Below are 18240 nucleotides of genomic sequence, written 5' to 3' on the forward strand. Positions count from 1 at the left end.
GAGAGAGAGAGAGAGAGAGAGAGAGAGAGAGAGAGAGAGAGAGAGAGAGCCATAATGGTGGGGGAGAGATGATAGCGTGTAGTTGGAGCAGGAAGCTGAGAGGGACATCACATCTTCTCATACTGAGAACAAACTGCAAATGGAATATACTCTCAAAGTCCCAGAGGAACACAGACACCTCCTAAACGTTGTACACCATCTCCAGAGTGATCAAATAAATGTTGCTTCCTAGTTTTCCTCCATGGTCTCTTTGTTTAAAGCAAGGTTTCTTAACAATTATACAAGGCAGCATTCTTCTTTGTTCTGATTGAGATGAACCTCTGAGTTACAATATGTCTAGCTATATTCTATGCATCTGTGAACTCAGTGGTCATAGATATTGCTTAGTTTAGAGAGTAAAATGCCTAGATAAATTTTTTTGTCCAAAAGTGTCTCCCTAGGTAATAAGTTTGTCCCCAGTTGAGAAATATTTCTATATATAAAAACATATAAAAGTGAAAGTAAACTGATACAATATAAAATGTGTTGACAATCGAACCAAAACCATTCCTGCTAATGAGAGTAAATACAGAGCAGTTGTATGGGATAGCAGGGTTTTGAGAGACTTTTTCATGTCAGCTCTCACATCCAAAGAATGAAATCCATATCATTTTATCACTAATACCTATAATTTGTAAATGAGGAAACTGATGCCCAGAGAGATCACACAGCTTCATTAAAGTCGTGCAGCTTGTAAATGCCATATAGAGTTCATAATGCAAACCTACTGTGTTTTCAACAAAAATTAATTAGAATATACAGAGTTTAATATATTATATTTTAATTACCAAAATTAATAAAGTTAAAATCTTTATAAGTATTATAGTATTTTCATTAATTCTTTGATATATATATATATATATATATATATATATATATATATATATATATGAGTGTGACCGCCCGCAGCCACACTCCAACTGGGTACTCCTGAAAGGCGGACTGGGGCTGAAAGAGATTAGACTGTGAAAAAGGAAGTAGGCTAAGACAACATAGCTGATCAAAGCCCACGAGTTTACTGAGATTCTGAGCTTATATAGAGGAAGGAGGTGCATCCCCCACCAGTTCATTCTTGATGCCCTTCACCAGCTGAAGGTGATCTGCAGGATGCTGTCTCTGGAAGGTCTCAAGGGTCTCAGCAGGTAGCCATATGTTTTGGAGGAAAGCAGTGGCAGGTGTAGACAATAGAATCTGCTTTGTAAGTAGGAAGGTTCCATCCCAGGTGGTTCTGCGCTTAGGGGCAACAAGGTCTGAATCAGCCTGATTCAAGGTTGGGAGAGGATATATATATATATATATATATATATATATATATATATATATATATATATATATATATATATATATATACACACACACACACACAAATATGCAATGTAATTTGATCATATTTGCTTTGTACTCCTCATTTTAACTTCTTTTGAAATCCCCTTATTATACTTCTTACTAAGTTCCATTTTTGTTGTTGTTTTTGTTAATAACCCAATGCATTTAATTAATTTTGCCCATATATACATTGGTGTGGGGTAATCCACTAAAGAATGGTCAATCTACAAGGTACCTCACTGCTAAAGAAAACTGGTTACTGGTTATTCTTACTTGAGTAGCCATCAACTGTCGGTGGCCTGGGACAGAGGCTCCTGACCCTCTCCTCCTCATTACTGGAATTTTTATGCAAGTCCTGTGCAGTCAACCATAGCTGCAATAAGTTTGTGAGTGCACTGATCTCGTCCCTTCTAGAAGAACGTGTTTCACCCTAGTCCTCCTGACCTCTGGAGCTAATAGTCTCTTCACCCCTTCTTCCAACATTTCCCTTATCCTGCAAGGAAAGAGGTACAGTAGAGATGCTTAATTTATAGCTAACCATTTCCCAGATCATTATTCTCTGCTCTTTCACAACTTATGAGCTTCTATGTTAATGTCCTCCACTGCACAAAGAAGCTTCTTCTCTGAAGAGAACTGAGGGCTGCACTAATCTATAGGTATGAATGTAGTTGGGCATTTATAGAGAAAATTGATGCTATGCCCATTTTGAAAAATAACAGTAATAGGTTCATCCCTGGGATCTGTGCCAGATTTACAGTACCAGACGTGTTTTTCTTCTGTGGAGTGGGCCATAAGTCCAAATGGAATGTGATTTGTTACCCCCCCCCCCCAACAGTCCAGCCATTGTTGAATCCATGTGCTAACTTGTCAAGCTGGTCATTCTTATAGTGTTCTTAGCACTACTGTTGATGACTTTCCTCTCCTCACAAACTAAGTAGCACCTTCTGGTACCATGAGAGTTAGCATTAAAAGTATTTCTGGTTATTACCAGCTTGGTTTTTCCATGCTTTGTCACTAAACTGATCATAAGCTGTCAACAACAGTGTCTTACTATCAAGCTCTGGTGGGCAGCTAAGAGCAGTGACAATAGTCTCTATTGTTGTGAGGGGTCTAAACTCCCTGACCAACTTCTGGTAGGGAAGTATATAAAATTTATAAATAACTTTTTGGTGTATTTTAAAGGTAATTTTAGATTTTATTTGAATAAAAACAATTATCTTAAATGCAAAGCAGAAGGTATATATCATTGCCCATCTATGCAATGAAATCATCTGAACAGTCTGCCACAATGATCTTCAACATCTTTTATTTAATCTATACTTCTCTGTGTGCAGCCGAAGTTTTGTAATTCTTAAAAGTGGAGATTATACAAAGAAGCAAATTATTCTTTTTTAAGAAATTTGTATAAGATTCAATAAGATTAAGCAAAGATTCATTTTTTGTATTAATTTGTGAGTCTGTATTCAATAATAAATCTGGTGTGTCCATATTGAAAAATTCCATAGTAGAATATAAAACTCAGGAAACCTTATCAATGTTTAACTGAATTTTCCCTAATTATTAGGAAGAAATTTATGTATGCTTTATTTTTTAGGAAATCTTTCTGTACTGTAGAGACTACAAATCAAATTTTGAATAATCATCTTTTTGAATTATGTTTCATTTAAGAGAATCATAGATATTTTTTCTTGATTTTGTGACTTTTGCAAAGATTAACAATATGTATTGACTCAAATTTGAGAAAAATCATAAGTGAAATTGTTTTGCAGAATTGACTTTTGATTTCTTAATATACATATATAATGCATTAAAAAATACTAAGAAAAGAGATATTATTATATCTTAGAAGACCCTGTATATTTAGATAATTACAACTATTCACTAAAAGGGTCCTGGTTATAAGTTAAGTGCCCTGATATGCTGATTGAAAGCTAAATTTGTGTTTAAATACAGAGGAGTTTCAAGAATAACTAAAATTCTGACCTCTCAAATCCAGAGATTGTAGGTGCTAACTCTAGCACAACACCGATGAATGGGATTTGAGAATGGTTGTTGTTTCTTCATTCTTTCTAAGTTGGTGAAACAGATGTCTATAGATCAGACTGACTCAGAAGGGATAAGATACCCTTAGCTTAAATAGCAGTGACTTTATGTTTTCCTATCCTTTATTCCTAAGATTTTCTTCAGTGAGTCATTATTAATGAATTTGTCTATTAATCTTTCTAGGGGGAAAGATTTCATGGTTTTTGGGGGTGCCTTGTCTTATATAAATTTACCTTAAACATTCCCCTTTGCTTTTCCCTCAGGTCTTAATTTTTACTTCTCCCATCTCACAGACTTCTAACACTTCTATGGTCCTTTCAGAAATTTCTGAAGTTTGAGAAAATAAAAACAAAGTCATCATTGTACAGTTCTTTCACCTATTTTCTTTCCTGCTTCAAAGTATAAAGGTTTTCTTATTGCTTCACAATGTCAAACTATGCATAGGAATTATATTAAAGAATATGTAGAAAATCAATAATTTTTAACTTTCAAAAATCATTTCAATGTAATGGCAGCAAGGTTATTGGAATATGATTATTACTTAATGGGGCAGTTGGTGAATAGGATTGGATTCCCCATGTTGCAGAAGATTTCTTCTACTTTATGAAGTTGTCTTGAGAAAATTTCACTGGAGAAAATCGGAGAGCTGCCAAAAGCTGAGATTTGTCATTAGAGTGAATGAAGGTCAAAAGACAATTTTTGTCTCAGAATGCATTTTTGTATGTACCTAAATTCTCAAACGAGTGCTGACATATGTTAGTAAATCAAGAATCCCGATTCTTCAGAGGCATGGTTTTTGTTTAAAATAGTGATATCATAAAATAGTTTATTTAAAACCAAGAGGTTCTTGTATATTACTCCCATTTATGGGCTTAGTGATACTGTACAAACATATTTGATGCACTTTACAAAGAATCTTTTTATATGACTTAAGTGTGCAGCCTCTTTATGTTGCATGAGCATCCCCACAGTGGGAAAATATAGTTCATTCTGTTTGTACTTTCTGAATGGCTCTTCATTCTTATAGACTTCTCAGGTGGGGATTCTATTGTAGGTTTCATTGGTGAGGTAATAAGTTTTGCTACAATGGTCAGGTATTGAGATTTAGCCCTACATGTGACAGGAGAATGAAAATAGGTTTTAATCTTGTATGACTTACTTAACTGAATCTGAAAAATTTAATGTCTGATTGATGCTGAAGTCATGGAAATCATCAAATCCATATGACTTGTAAAAGTAACTATAAAATTTGCATTTCTAATTAACGATTCTCTCAGAAATAGAATTGATTAGTGTGGGTAGGTAGTAAACTTAAAGCCATCAACCATTTTATAAATTGTTGATCATAATCATTTTGATGATCAAATAGGTCAGATGAAATAATGAACTAAAGGATGATTTCACCTCAGTGTTACATGCTGATGTGGTCACTGACTCTAGCACAGATACACAATTTTCTGGTACATATGAAGAACAGAATATGTAAGAAATGGTAAGCCTTCCAATGCTGACTTCATAGAGTGAGCCCAGTCAACTGCTGTAACCAGTTGCTACCTCTGACTTAAGACTGTGCTCTATTTTCTCTGTTGTTTCACCCCTAAAATCACTGTGAAAATGTCACCAAAACACCAACTTCTAGGAAACATACTTATGAGAACAGAATCTGTATTAAAAATATCATTATTTTTGAGATTATAATATAATCAAATCATTTCCCCTTTCTTTTCTGTTCAAGCCCTGTCATAGCCTTCCTTGTTTTAATGTAAATCCACAGTCTCTTTTTCCATTAGTTGTTGCTTTATGCATATACATATATACAGTTACGTTCCTAAATATAACATACTCAATCTAAATGTTACTCATATATATGTTTTCAGGTCCACCCATTTGGTATTGGCTAACAGTTAGAACTCTAGAAGACAGGCCTAAAAGACGGTGTCTAATAGATAGTGGATAGGGAAGGCTCAAACTTCATCCCTGAAAAAGAGAACTAAAGTAGTCTATTCTCAGTTTTGATCCCTCAGAAGTAGCCTGCACATTTTCACACTGAGATTATTGGCCATTGTGTGGGAGAGCGTGATATTTTGTTTGGTTCTTTTGCTTTGGGACATAGTAGCTTTAGGAATAAAAATGATACCTTATTCAAATAAGTTTATTTTGCTTCTCATATTTTAATAGCATTATACAGCTAGGTTATAGTACAAAACTGAAGTTTCAGGGAAATTACTTTTGGAATTTTCTTTTTTTATTCATTTATATTATCTCTACTACCAATGAGTATACAAATTTGAACACTGAGTAAATTATTAAAAATAGAGTATAAAAGTTATTTTAATGCGACGATAATCTCTTAGGAGTTTATAATTTTCACAATGCAACCATTCTGTTGAGAATTTGATATATTATTATTTAAATCTTCAACTTGGTTCCTTTATCAAAAGTACCTATTGCTTCAAATTATATTACTAATTATTTATGTTAAGTTTAGGCACTCCACAGTTTATATATCTGGAAGATCTGTGATAATTTTGTCCCTAATAGGTAAAAATCCATGAAGTGACATCATGTATCTTGAAGTGCTTTTCTTTAATTTCCCTTTTATCATCTCCTTTTGGTAGCTTGCCGGTGCAGTTATTATTATGTAAGAGACATCACTGTGAGGTCCCACAAAGACTTCTGACTGTTACTTTGGATTTTCTCCTAACTACAGGTGCATGTTATAGCTTGCCATTGTGGTCATTGTGGTTCATCTCATTAAGCTTCTTATTCTGTCTGCTTTCTTGAGTCTTGGGAAACAGTATTTTTCTGAGTGATTGTACCATATTGTTCCAAATATAAGGCTACCCAGAATAGAAGTCAACCTCCAACTAGAAACAGCTCAAATATGGAGAAAGGCTGGGGGCCCAGAGCCCGGCGGGTCTTGCAGTGGTGGCAAGGGTGCCGAGGAATAGGACGATGCCTGCCATCTCTCCCGGTGAGTGAAGATGAGCCAGCTGTCTGCATTTGCTTGTGTATAACCAGATAGCCTCTGTTGCTAGAGGACATACTATAGTTGGGAAGTGGGGCATAAATTTTAAGTCTATGTACATGGAGTAAGGGGGTGGGAGGGCAAGTGTGGACTGGAATCCTTTACCTCTTACTAGTTGTTTTAGTTTATTCTGACCTACATTTCAAGTTTGAGCAAGCCTAACTATAGAAGAGGGCCAAAGTACCCTCAGGAAAAAAGTGTAAAGTCCAGGTGCATCAGGGTAGCCTAGAAATATATCCCTTACCCACTGACAGGTGTCTGGATATTTTTGTGTATCATATGCATTTGCAGCAGACTTGAACACAGACAACTCATGATGGAAATCATAGTTCTAATATTATACAAATTTTCTATGTTTAAATTCCTTGTCTTCTGAGCCAGCCTAGTATAATTTAAATGAACGGCCTTAATCTTAGAAACAAGCTCTGAGAGACATTTAATATTATTTGGTGTACTGAATTCTACTCAGTAGCACATTAAAAACTAGTTTAGTCAAAATGGATAAGTCAACTGAGTGTACATACTAAATGAATCTAGGTACTTCTTCAAATATTCTCATAAACATTTAGAAAGCTGAACTTCTAATGTGTTTCCTGAGGCAGAATGTGATGCTGGGTTCTATTGTTACAATCCAGAAAGCTATTTAGTATATTTGGTGTTAAATTTTACCAAGAATTTGGTTACTTTTGATCCTCCCAAAATATTATATATGAATCTATCTATCTATCTATCTATCTATCTATCTATCTATCTATCTATCATCTATCTATCTATCCATTTGTCTAATATTTGGGAGAGAAGGTGGAGAGAGTAATAGAGGCAGAGGAAGAGTGAGTGAGAGAGAGTGTGGGTGTGGGTGTGTGTATGTGTGTGTGAGGAAGGGAGAGACAGAGAGAGAGGGAGAGAGAGAGAGAGAGAGAGAGAGAGAGAGAGAGAGAGAGAGAGAGAGAGAGAGTTTATCTTGATCTTTCTGGTTAATAGCTAGTCTATGGATCTCAAAGCTAATTTAAAGTCAAGGTTTTGAAAGATACATTTTCCCATAATCAATACCCCAAGTGAAAACTTATTAATATCATTTTTAAAGGAAACTAATAAAAGCATTTACTTATTTCTTAGTAGTTATAATCAGCACAGGAGTCTTCCTATATTTAAACAATGCCAGTTGACTCAGGTCATTAGGTTCAAAGAAAGGTTAATGTTGAATTTAAAATCTTGGTCAATCCAAAATGTTTTTAAAAGCAGAGGATTCCTGTCCAAGAAAATCATGCTATTACTGATGTGTCTGCCTTTTAGTTAAACATGTGAAAAGAAGATTTAGAGATAAACTTTTCATAAAAGGGTACTTAAGGAAGGAAATGTCAGGATAATCACCCACAACAGGAGTGTTTATGGTCTTGTGTATTGTATCACCAAACAGAAGAAAAAAATGGCAAAGTAACGTACTGTTCTAAATGGAGGTGAACTGAATGCATAACCCCCACCTGCAGCAAGCTTTGCTGAAGGAGGTCCTAGGATAGTACCAGTAGGGGAGATAGCTGCAGAGGAACAGTGTCACTCAGGGAAGAAGAGTTTCCTTGTCACTCATCCCTTTGGAATCACTTAATCTAAAGAGAATAACTGTATAAAATTTAGAAGCTGCAAAAGTCTGTTTTCCAACTCTCATTAAATTGCAGACAGTTCCCTTGTTATTATTCATATTAGTGTTATTAGGTCTGATTTAAGTTACAAACTAAGAAAAAGCAAACTTAACCATTGAATTTTCAAGTGGATTTGGGGGATTTATATTGTCAGGCGATTTCATCTCCAGTTTTTAATGTAAGAATTTGTAGCAATCAAGGAAAGAAGCTAAAAGACTATAAGAATATCTCATTGGATTGCTTCCTCTTGCTAGAGGTTAATTCAGGTGGCAAGCAAGAGGTGTTGCACAGTTCTTGTAATGTAGAAAAAATACATCTTTCCTTCGTAGGCTTGCCAGGAGGAAACCATAGCCTTGAAGGCTATAGAAAGAAACAGCAACAAAAGACGGGGCATAATATTCCAAATGTTAGGGGTTGTTCAATTCTATGTGAATAACATTGGGTGTATACAGTCATATAGATGGTCTCTAGCAATTGCTGCTAGGAGGGGAAACCTCCCCTTCCTAAAAGTATACACTATTGACGATCTCCTATAGCTGTTGTAACTGAATGTCCCAAAATATCATTATCTCTCCCTTTATGAATTCATTATGCCTACTACTCAGATTTTGTTAATAGCAACAATCAAGTAGATTACTGATGACTCTATTAGTTGTGACCAAATATGTAGTTTTGTTGATGGGCAGAAATTAAAATTCCTCAGGTTTCTTCAGAATGAAATACTCTCCAAAATCCAGCCTTGGAAAATTCCCATTGCTACTTTCCTAAGAGACAGTTGTGGCTCCCTTTTCTTTACTGATCCATTAGTCTTTCCTCAATCAATGTTCAGAAAAACTGCAGATCCCTGAGATGACTGTGGCTAGCACAGGTTTTATTAATCATTTCTCACCTACTGAGTTGAAGAATCATTGATTAACAAATACATAGATCATATCTATTCTGGTTTTCATTTTAAAGAAGGTTAATGAATGAATACTTGCTCAAGGAAATGTGAATTTAGTTAGATCTCTTTTTAAAATGTTCCATTATTATAGGTGTTAAACCTAACAAAGTTTTTTTTTTTTTTTTTTAATAAGAGACACTGTTTCTCCAATGCAGCAGTGTGATGTGTTAGTGCTTTTCTAAGACATATGGGATATGACATTTGTCTTGCTGAGTAAACATGTTTAACCAGCTGCAGAGTGACTCATGAATTCATTGCTCTTCAGGTCTTTAGGTTTTAAAAATCATTCCTGAAATGTTCTCAGTGGCAATTTCTTGGGGTTATTGTACTCTTTTGTAAATTGACGATGGAATCCAGGCATTTATGGGAATAGCTCTTGTTTTCTTATTGCTTAACGCAAGTGTATTCTGATGAATAGATTAAGACTGGCTTAAGACAGGCTAAGGAAATTGAGGGGGCAGTAGTAGAAAAAAGTTATACAAAATGCATATTGTTCATTTGATGGTGGGATTGAATGTTTAATGGCACCTATATAGGTATAAACGACTTTTGTTTTAATAACAAAGTTGTTGATTTTCTACTAAGGGTTCTTTTAGGTTGTCATCAGGGGCTGATGGGAATAACAGTTCACTCAACTCTCCAGCTAGCTTCAGTGGACATACCACACCTTCTCAGCAGCCTGAACCTGTGGTACATTCTCTTAAGGTAACCATTTTTCCGGAACCTCGGTTGTATCGTGGTCTGTTTGCTGTGGTCTGGAAGTTCTCAGTCTTGCTATAACCATACATACTTTATTTTTAACACCTTTGCTGGTTTTAATCTCTGATTTTAATTTGTGAACTGACACTGGGCTTGAGTGTTTAAGGTCCAATCTTTATTTTTGTTACTTTGTTTGAGTACTGTGACTCATTTCTATCTTCATTGATTAAAGTGTGCTGTGCATGCATACACATGTGAAAGATGTTACAGCTTTTATATGTGAAATGTTATTGGGTAGATGTCCCCAATATATAGTACTAGTAAGATTATAAAAGTAAGGAAGGCTATTGAAGTGATTATATGATTATTCAGTGAGTAATGAAATAAATTCCAATCTACTTTTCTTCTACTTAAGTCTTCAAATTGCAGTTAGTGTTTCTCTATAGGCATAGTAGGAAAAAATGGTCTCTAGTTTCAGCTTTTACTTAAAATTTTATGGTGACATAATGAAACCCTGGGCAAAAATGAATTATTGTATTAACTAATAATATTTATAGTAAATAAAATTAATAAGTATTATAACTAAAAATAGTACTAAATAATTTAAATGTTTATCTAAAAGTAGAAACTGATAACTTATAGAGGCAATAAAAGTAACCTTAAAACCTGAAATAATCTCTAAGTATGAAATACTGTTCTTTAGATAAGTTTATGATTTGAAGAGTTTTTTAATCAACCCTTTCTGAGCCATAATGCAGGTAGAGGACTCAAGGTCAACTTTGGCATATAAGTTTTATAACTTAAATTATTTCACTTTCTGACTCCCTGTCAGACAGAAGATGCCCATTTTGGCGTGCACCATATCATCTAAAATGTTCATGGTATGCAGATTTACTTATGAGAACCTCAAGGAAACACTTTGAGTTTTGTGATTTAACTTGAACAGGAGATTTAGCTTTCAGTTTATTTTACTCTGGCCAATAGAAAAATGAACTTGTTTTCTTTAAAATGTACTGACTGAAATGAGGACAGTCAAGGGAGCCATGCTGTTGGCCACTGACAGTGCACTTGATCTTCCCTATATTAGGAAAACATGTAACCAGCAACTGAGAGGAGTTGGTGTAAAGCTACAGCAAGCATTCAGGGCACTGTCCTGTCTCTGGCAGGTGCTGGCTCATTGAGTGATAAGCATTTTTCATCTCTGAAGTAGTATTTGTTTGACCGTTAGTGTGAATCAGGCACTGACCTTCTGAAAGCATTCTAGAATTGGAAAAGAACCCATAGATCAGCTTCAATTTTGTAGCAGTTTAGCTTTTGCACAAAATCCAAAAGCACCACCTTGCCTTACAATTCAAACTATTGGAAAGCCATTTCATCTTACTGCTTCAGTGAATGTCAAATGTGACATTGAATCCAATGCACATAATGGGCCACAGGGAAATTTTCTAATTTCTCAGCTCAGCTCTGAACATAGCCTCAAAGTACAGTATGGTCAGAAAGAGACCCTTGGTTTTCTATGAAAATTTTCTCTAATTTCCATGAGAAATGTTGTCTCAGGAGAAGGAGAGTATGTGTTACCAGGAGAGAGCATTAGTTTCCTTGGTGGGCAGGTGATGAGACTTCAGCAGGCAGAGATCTTTAGAAGTTCTAAAACATCAAATTTGCTTGCTACTGGGACGTTCTGTGTCAGGAGAAGTATGCACAACAAACATTTTCATAATGGTGGCCAGATTATGTGGCCAGAGAAAAATGGTTCAGTTTCTCCCTTTTGATGCATTTGAAAACAAAAAACAAAAAAATGTAATGCTTCAATGAATGCTGGGCTTGCTTTGCTTTATGGGGAAAATGTAAATCAGCAGAGAAACTGATCTGTTTCAATGATACCATATTTTTCTGACTCCAAAATTCATGGTTGCTATGAACTGAAAATTTAGTAGATACTAACTGATTTGGACTAGACAGTGTTTTGAGGTGCACTACAAATCAAATTTGTAGGCAGACATTCAAGAACATCTTAAAATTTTCAGTGACTTAAGAGTCAGCATTTTTTTCTCAGTATGTAAAGAATGATTATGAAGCTAGCTAGTATCAAGGCTTTAAAGAAAAGATTGGTTATGGTAATAGTGAGGATAAGTTTTTGAATAGGACTATTAAACTTAGTCTGTGTTTATGAACTTGAAATAGAGACCCTAACTATTCATTGGTGCTAATTATTGGGACACACCCTTACCGGTTGCCTCCCTGACTATGGTAACAATAGAACAAGCTATTTAGTAAGTCACAATTTAGTGTGGATGCTCAAGATAAGAACTTGGCTTTATGATACATCAGTGCTTTGGCTTTCAAACCACTACAACAGTGACAAATAGCACACTTCTGTTCTACAGACTGTTACTAAAAAACTGGTCACATTTTAAAAGTAATATATTTAATTTATTTTGGGACAATTTAGAAAAGGAGAAACATAGGTCAATAAACTTGTCTAAAAACAGTTAAACACACTTTGCTCAAATGAAAAATATTTGAAGTGTTGTTTGGAAATTTTCATTGTAAGGGGCTTGTATTCTTTTCAAGATCCATCCCCACATCTCTTTATTAAGCTAGTCTAGGTGAGAACTGTGAACTCAGTAGTCCCCATTTGCATACTTCACAGGCTTATTCTTATGTAACCATCTTTTATGTAGGCCTTTTATCCATATCACTCAGACCATTTGGAATATAATGAATTATATTCACTGTTGTATTGGACCAAGAATTATTGACTATATTCAAAATGGTTCACATTATTAAATATTTTAATGACCAACATGGAGAAATCTTAAGATTTGACAAAGTGGAGGTCCTTGATGGTATTATCATAAACTAACAGATTTTTTTCCCATGTGAAATTTGCTTTTCTTTTTCAATGAATCCAGGTCTTGGATGTTGAGGAAACTATAGATCGTCAGCAGGGTAAAGAGTATGGCCATGACCTTAGTGAGACAGAAAAAGCTGTAGTCAGAGAAATGTGCAATGTAAGTTTGATGTGCTTTACTGTGTATTCTGTGTTGGAAGCCTCATTGCAGCTTAGTTATTCTTTTAAGAATGTCTACTTTGAAATTGAAGACCAAATATCTTTATATTTTTTCATGAAAATAAAACTATTGTCCTTGTTTTTATTTTCAGTTTGTTTTATTACAAAGATATTCTCATAGTCATGCTAAAACCCACCAAGATCAGAAGGATTGGTAATATAGTTAGTGGTTGCCTGCTACATGAAAAGCCCTGGATGTGATCAGAAATGATCAGACAGTTCTGCATTCCAGAAAGACATATAAACATTTTTAAATATTGAATTTAAGACATTATACAAAGAATGAAAACTTACAATGAACAATCCCAGATATCAATTACTTTGCTACTTAATATTTACATGGTACACCCATCATATCATAACTAAGTATTATCTTTACCTTTCATGAGACAAATCAAACTTAGACATTGCATAGATAGGTGTACCAATGGTATAGTATAGATGAATAAAAATCTATCCTGGAAATCAGATAAATCAGTTTAAAACATATAAATGTGATTATTGATTGACATATTGTTTAATCAAGATAACAGCCATGCTGCTTTAAAGAGCTAAATGGATAATTATAGAGCAGTGCATTTGTTAAATTCAAGAAGTCATGGCTAGGCCCTAGTTTTAATTGAATTTGTATTCAATTAAAATATTGTGTTTTCATCTCACATTTTATGTTTGTATCACAGAACAGAAAATTTGTATAGGAATTCCCTTTATCTTTACATTTATCAATCCTGTATATTCTCTCAGACCTATGATTCACCATTTCAAGATGTTTCTGGAATCCAGTAAATGATCTTTAAGTTCCATGGGCATTTTATATATGCTGGGGTGATGATTTCCAAACCTCTTGCTTACATGTGTTGTGGCTTCTCTTATTTTACAATTCTTTCCGAGCATCTTTCATTGCTACACATCTGTTCTTTGATTTTAATTGGTCATGGTTTTATATATCATTTTCTCCATGCACTAATGTCTACTCATTGTAGCTTTTAAGGTGTGGCACCTTAGCCAAAAACTCCAGCCTTTAGTGCATGTTTGAAGGAACTAAGACCCAGAAATGAAATTACAGGCTCAAACTCGTTAGTGAAGTAAACATATTAATCAGGTCTCCTTTGAAGACCAGATATTCCTACCTCTAATCATAATGAATCAACACCTTGTGTCTTATAGATAATACCTTCTTTATTATTTTATTTTGCTTAATACAAGATTGGCTTTTGCCCTTGTGCCCCTTCCCTTCTATTCATTTCTTCTGAAAAAGTTTCTAAATATGTCTTTGGGATCACTGTTAATTTTTTGTTGATCTTTTTGTTTGTTTTAGAAGGATATTATATTCTTGTGCTCTTTTAACTATACAAGAAAGCAACCCTAAGCTCACCCTTCTTATTTCTTCTTAAATTTCTAATAGGGTATCTTTTTTCTAACTGTCAATGTTTGGTTTAGATCCCCACAATTTAAAAGGAAAATGGAAACCAAACCTTAGTACTTAGTTTTAAAATTCATATGGAAAGTATATAAAATAGTACCTGTGGCACCATTATAAATTATACAACCATCCAAAGTACAGAGGAAAGACTGGAGAATAAATTCAAGGGGACATTGCAGGGTGGAGAGTAAGAAAGCAGATGATAAGGCAGCTTAATAAATAATTTTCCTGGAAGGTAACAAAGATTAAAAATATTCCTTATTTGAGTACCTATAAACTTTTATAATGTTACAGAGTTATATATGACATAATAAGCTTCATAAGGCTCTGCAAGAACTCAAGGTAATGAACATTTATTTTGTCAGTTTCTGATATTCCTCCAGGATATAAGCAAGTAACACCAACTTACCAAAAAGACTGTTATCCATAGACTGTCACATTGCTTAATGAATGGTTTGTTGGTTCTCTTCTAAGGATGAATATACTGTCCTCTGAGAATCATAAACATCATTTTTAGTTACCTTGTCATTTAAGGTTTTTCTGAAATCTCCAAACGACAGTTGAGATACTTGGTGATCTCAATCACACTGTTATGCATAGATTTCTGCTTTTTATTTATATATTATCTCTAGTGTCATTGCTTTAGTTCAGAGTTCTGACTTCAGCAGGAGTTTCCTTTTCTCTCACTGTAGTACCTGGGAGTGGCCCCTTGTGTTGCACAGTTCAATAGCTGATCAGGAGATCCACTGTTCAATTACAGTAACCAGGCTTTTAAAAATATCTGCAGTTATTCTATGGTCTTCAGATATATCCTTTGCTTCAAAACCAGACATTAAACACATTCTTGGTTGAACTGGTTATATCTGTGGGCAAGAAATGGGAAACACATGGTAACATTTGAGACTTTCTTGACTTCCTGTATAAAGCTGAAGCTATCCATTGCTGTAAAATTCTATTCCTGGTATTTAAAGGTCATAACTAAAATTCCATTTGAGTTTAATAGGATATTGTCCATATAGTGGTGATGTCTTAGTTTCATTGTCTTGGAAATGAAGAAAAGCAGGGCTGTCTGTGAATCATTGTAAATGGTAGTGCATGTCCCTGGTGAATTTACTTCTAACTAAAAGCAAAATAAAAAGAAGTAGTCTCTCAATTACTAATGAACAAACTGTTTTTGTGTTCATGTTAGAACACTGTTTTGTGAAATTCATCAGTCTAACAATGTCCTCATAGTGAAATAGTCTAGGGCAGTTAGGTGGTTCAACTGTGAATAGACATGCATGTGTTTACTCTAGTTAGTGCTTGAATATGAGCATTTTGGGTGACTTCCATAGTTTTATACTCATGTTATTCTTGATCTTATTTCAATATTTTCTGAATTTCCTTAACACTATGTTTATGTTTTTCTCTTCTGGAAATGAAAGAATTCTTTAGTAGCTCATTAGCAGAGTTGTATGATGACCACATATCCCACACTGCAAAAATTAGGAATCTAAGATTAGATTAGAATTTATGTGGCTCAAGAATATAAACTGACTTTTCTAAATGAATTAGATACTGTATCTCTTGTTATAGATGTATGTTATAGAAGCCAGTTTGCTCTTTTAACCAAGGGCTCTTGATTTGAAATGCACATGGAAATTCCTTTGGGAACTTTAGTTAAATATACAGATACCACCGCCTCCTTTCTGCCAGCATCCTCAGAATTTCTGCATGTGGTGGTTACTGTTAACTCAAGGCTGAGGACCACCACTCAGATAGCTAGGGTGAGATGTTATGTCTTTTTAAAATACCAGCCCTGGTTGCTGGAGTGAAGTATAGTACCCTAGCTGCTGATAAGTTCTTGTGTTTCAGAAGTTGTCACCACCACAAAGTTGTCACTATCATGCTTTAATTTGTGTTTCAACCCACCCATGTGGAGTGTCTGTCTCGTCTTTGCACCCATCTTTGAAACTCTCATAGTCCTCCCTGAAACTCACATCTGTTTCTGCAAGGTAACACCTCATTTACTCACATCTTTTTTTTTTTTTTTTTTTTCTATTTAAGGTTGTGTGGAGGAAACTTGGAGATGCTGCAGGCTCCTGTCCTGGAATTAGGCAACATTTGTCAGGAAACCAGTACAAAGGGCCTATGTGAAAAGCACTACCTTCAAACATGACATCATCACTTCTAGAGACAGCAGAAAAAGAAGACAAAGAACAAATTCAGTTTCTACAAAATAAAACTCATGGCATCACATGGAGTGATTGTACATTGCTCATATCTCCCCTCTAAATCCTCTAGTGTACCTTCTCCCATACAGCTAATATGTGCTATATGTCTCAACTCTAGTGTTCATAGCAGTCTCAAGGTAGCTTTGGAAAATTGTTTTAGTATTAATGAAAGTATTAATTTCATGACAGCTGAAATGTTTTTGACTCTTCACAACCATGATTGACATATTGGGTAATATGCATGGTTGGATGAGTCCAGTAGAGCCTCTGTAGCTTTGATAGAGGTGGTTCATTGTATCTAATGGTAGGAGCTTTCTACTGTGTGGAAGATATGAAAAAGTATTTTTGAGCATACAACCTGGGTTGGGAAGCTCCCTCACATATATAGCAGTTGAGGAAAGATTGCTTCCTGATGCAAATTTAGTTGGATGCAAGATAATATTTGGTTTTCTCATTTGAATTCTGAGGTGCTAAAAAATAACACAAAATATTTTACCAGCTAGAAAGGTAAGAGGAATTTTTAAAGTGCTCAGCAGAGAGTATCATTTATTTTCATTTGGTCAAAATAAATAATTTAATTTTGATGAGTTGTTTATAAAGGCATGTCTTTGGACCATACAACTCTTCATATATATTCAACTTACCAATGTCAACTAACAAGGAAACAAACATAATTAATTTTTCTAGGAGTTTCAAGCTGTGAAATCGTCGATTTCTACAATTTAGTTTCTAGACATGCTGTATACTTAATAAAGTTTATGTAAAATGTAAAGTCTTGCACTGCCCTAGGAACCAGAAGCTTTCTTTGCCTATCACTGCAGCTATCTAATGTCTTAGAAAGCTAACGCATGTCCATTACTGAAGCTAAATAATCTTTCCAGATTGCTTGAGATGTGTGCCAGCTTTGCTAGTTTTCTGCCTAGTGGTATAGATGTATAATATTAGAATGTGTGTATTGGAAATGCTATGATATTTTGTGTTTATCTAAATTTAATGATAGTTTCTTGTATGAATGTTTAAGAGGCCTGTGACAGAATGCTGTTTTTACCGTAGTTTAAGATTATAAAATAGGGATGCAACAATTCCTGGATAGCTTCTAAATTTATGATTTGATTCACAGTCAATATTCTTTGTTGTCTATAAATGAAATGGTCTTATTATATAACTTATTAATGATTATTGGCAGGGGAATGAGAAGAAATTTGCTGTAGTAAAAATGCATAATTGTGACTTTCAAAACTGCCCTCTATCTTCTAAAAATATTTACAGGTTCATTTAACATAGAATGATCTTCCTAATTATCATAAATGAGTTATAATTTAAGACTCTTCCTTTAAACTGCTATAGTTTTAATGTCTAAGAGAAAGTTGTTTATATATATATATATATATATATATATATATATATATATATATACATACATACACACACACATAAACACACACTTTCTCACACAGAAACGTCCTTCAATTGTTGTATTCCTACAGTCTGAAGATATTTAAACAATTTTTTGTGCTTGCAGTAGATCCTGCAGTAGCGATACAAAGGACATTGGTCTTTTGACAAAATACTTGTGTAAATTTTGATACTGTATCAAAACTATTTTTTTAAAGTTCCACATAAAATTGAGTATTATGTGTTCATCTTAGCAACAGTAATAAATTATTTAATCTCACAGTATTTTTGTCTGTTTTGAAATGTTCTTCCTTAACAGAATAGATTTCTAATAGTCACTGAATATCATCCTTTGTGTGATTATGATATTAATAGTAATATAGATCAAAATAAAAGAAATGCAAAAAGGCATATTAAAAAT

The 18240-nt window shown here is 34.4% G+C and overlaps 1 protein-coding gene across 5 annotated transcripts in view; it reads left to right on the top strand.

Annotated features, from left to right (window-relative positions):
* Positions 1–17861, top strand: part of Ccdc85a (coiled-coil domain containing 85A) — a 194032-nt gene extending 176171 nt beyond the window's left edge. The window contains exons 4-7 of one of the 5 annotated variants that reach the window (XM_021210913.2): positions 6248–6382; positions 9602–9721; positions 12631–12729; positions 16258–17861. In XM_021210913.2, coding sequence (XP_021066572.1) covers positions 6248–6382; positions 9602–9721; positions 12631–12729; positions 16258–16347 — 444 coding nt within the window. In that variant the 3' untranslated portion in view covers positions 16348–17861. The remainder of the gene's footprint in view (positions 1–6247; positions 6383–9601; positions 9722–12630; positions 12730–16257) is intronic. The other 4 variants (XM_021210914.2, XM_021210915.2, XM_021210916.2 and 1 more) reach the window with 4 other exon arrangements.
* The last annotated feature ends 379 nt before the right edge of the window (positions 17862–18240 follow it).

This window comes from Mus pahari, chromosome 13 (genome assembly GCF_900095145.1).
Source record: "Mus pahari chromosome 13, PAHARI_EIJ_v1.1, whole genome shotgun sequence".
NCBI lineage: Eukaryota > Metazoa > Chordata > Mammalia > Rodentia > Muridae > Mus > Mus pahari.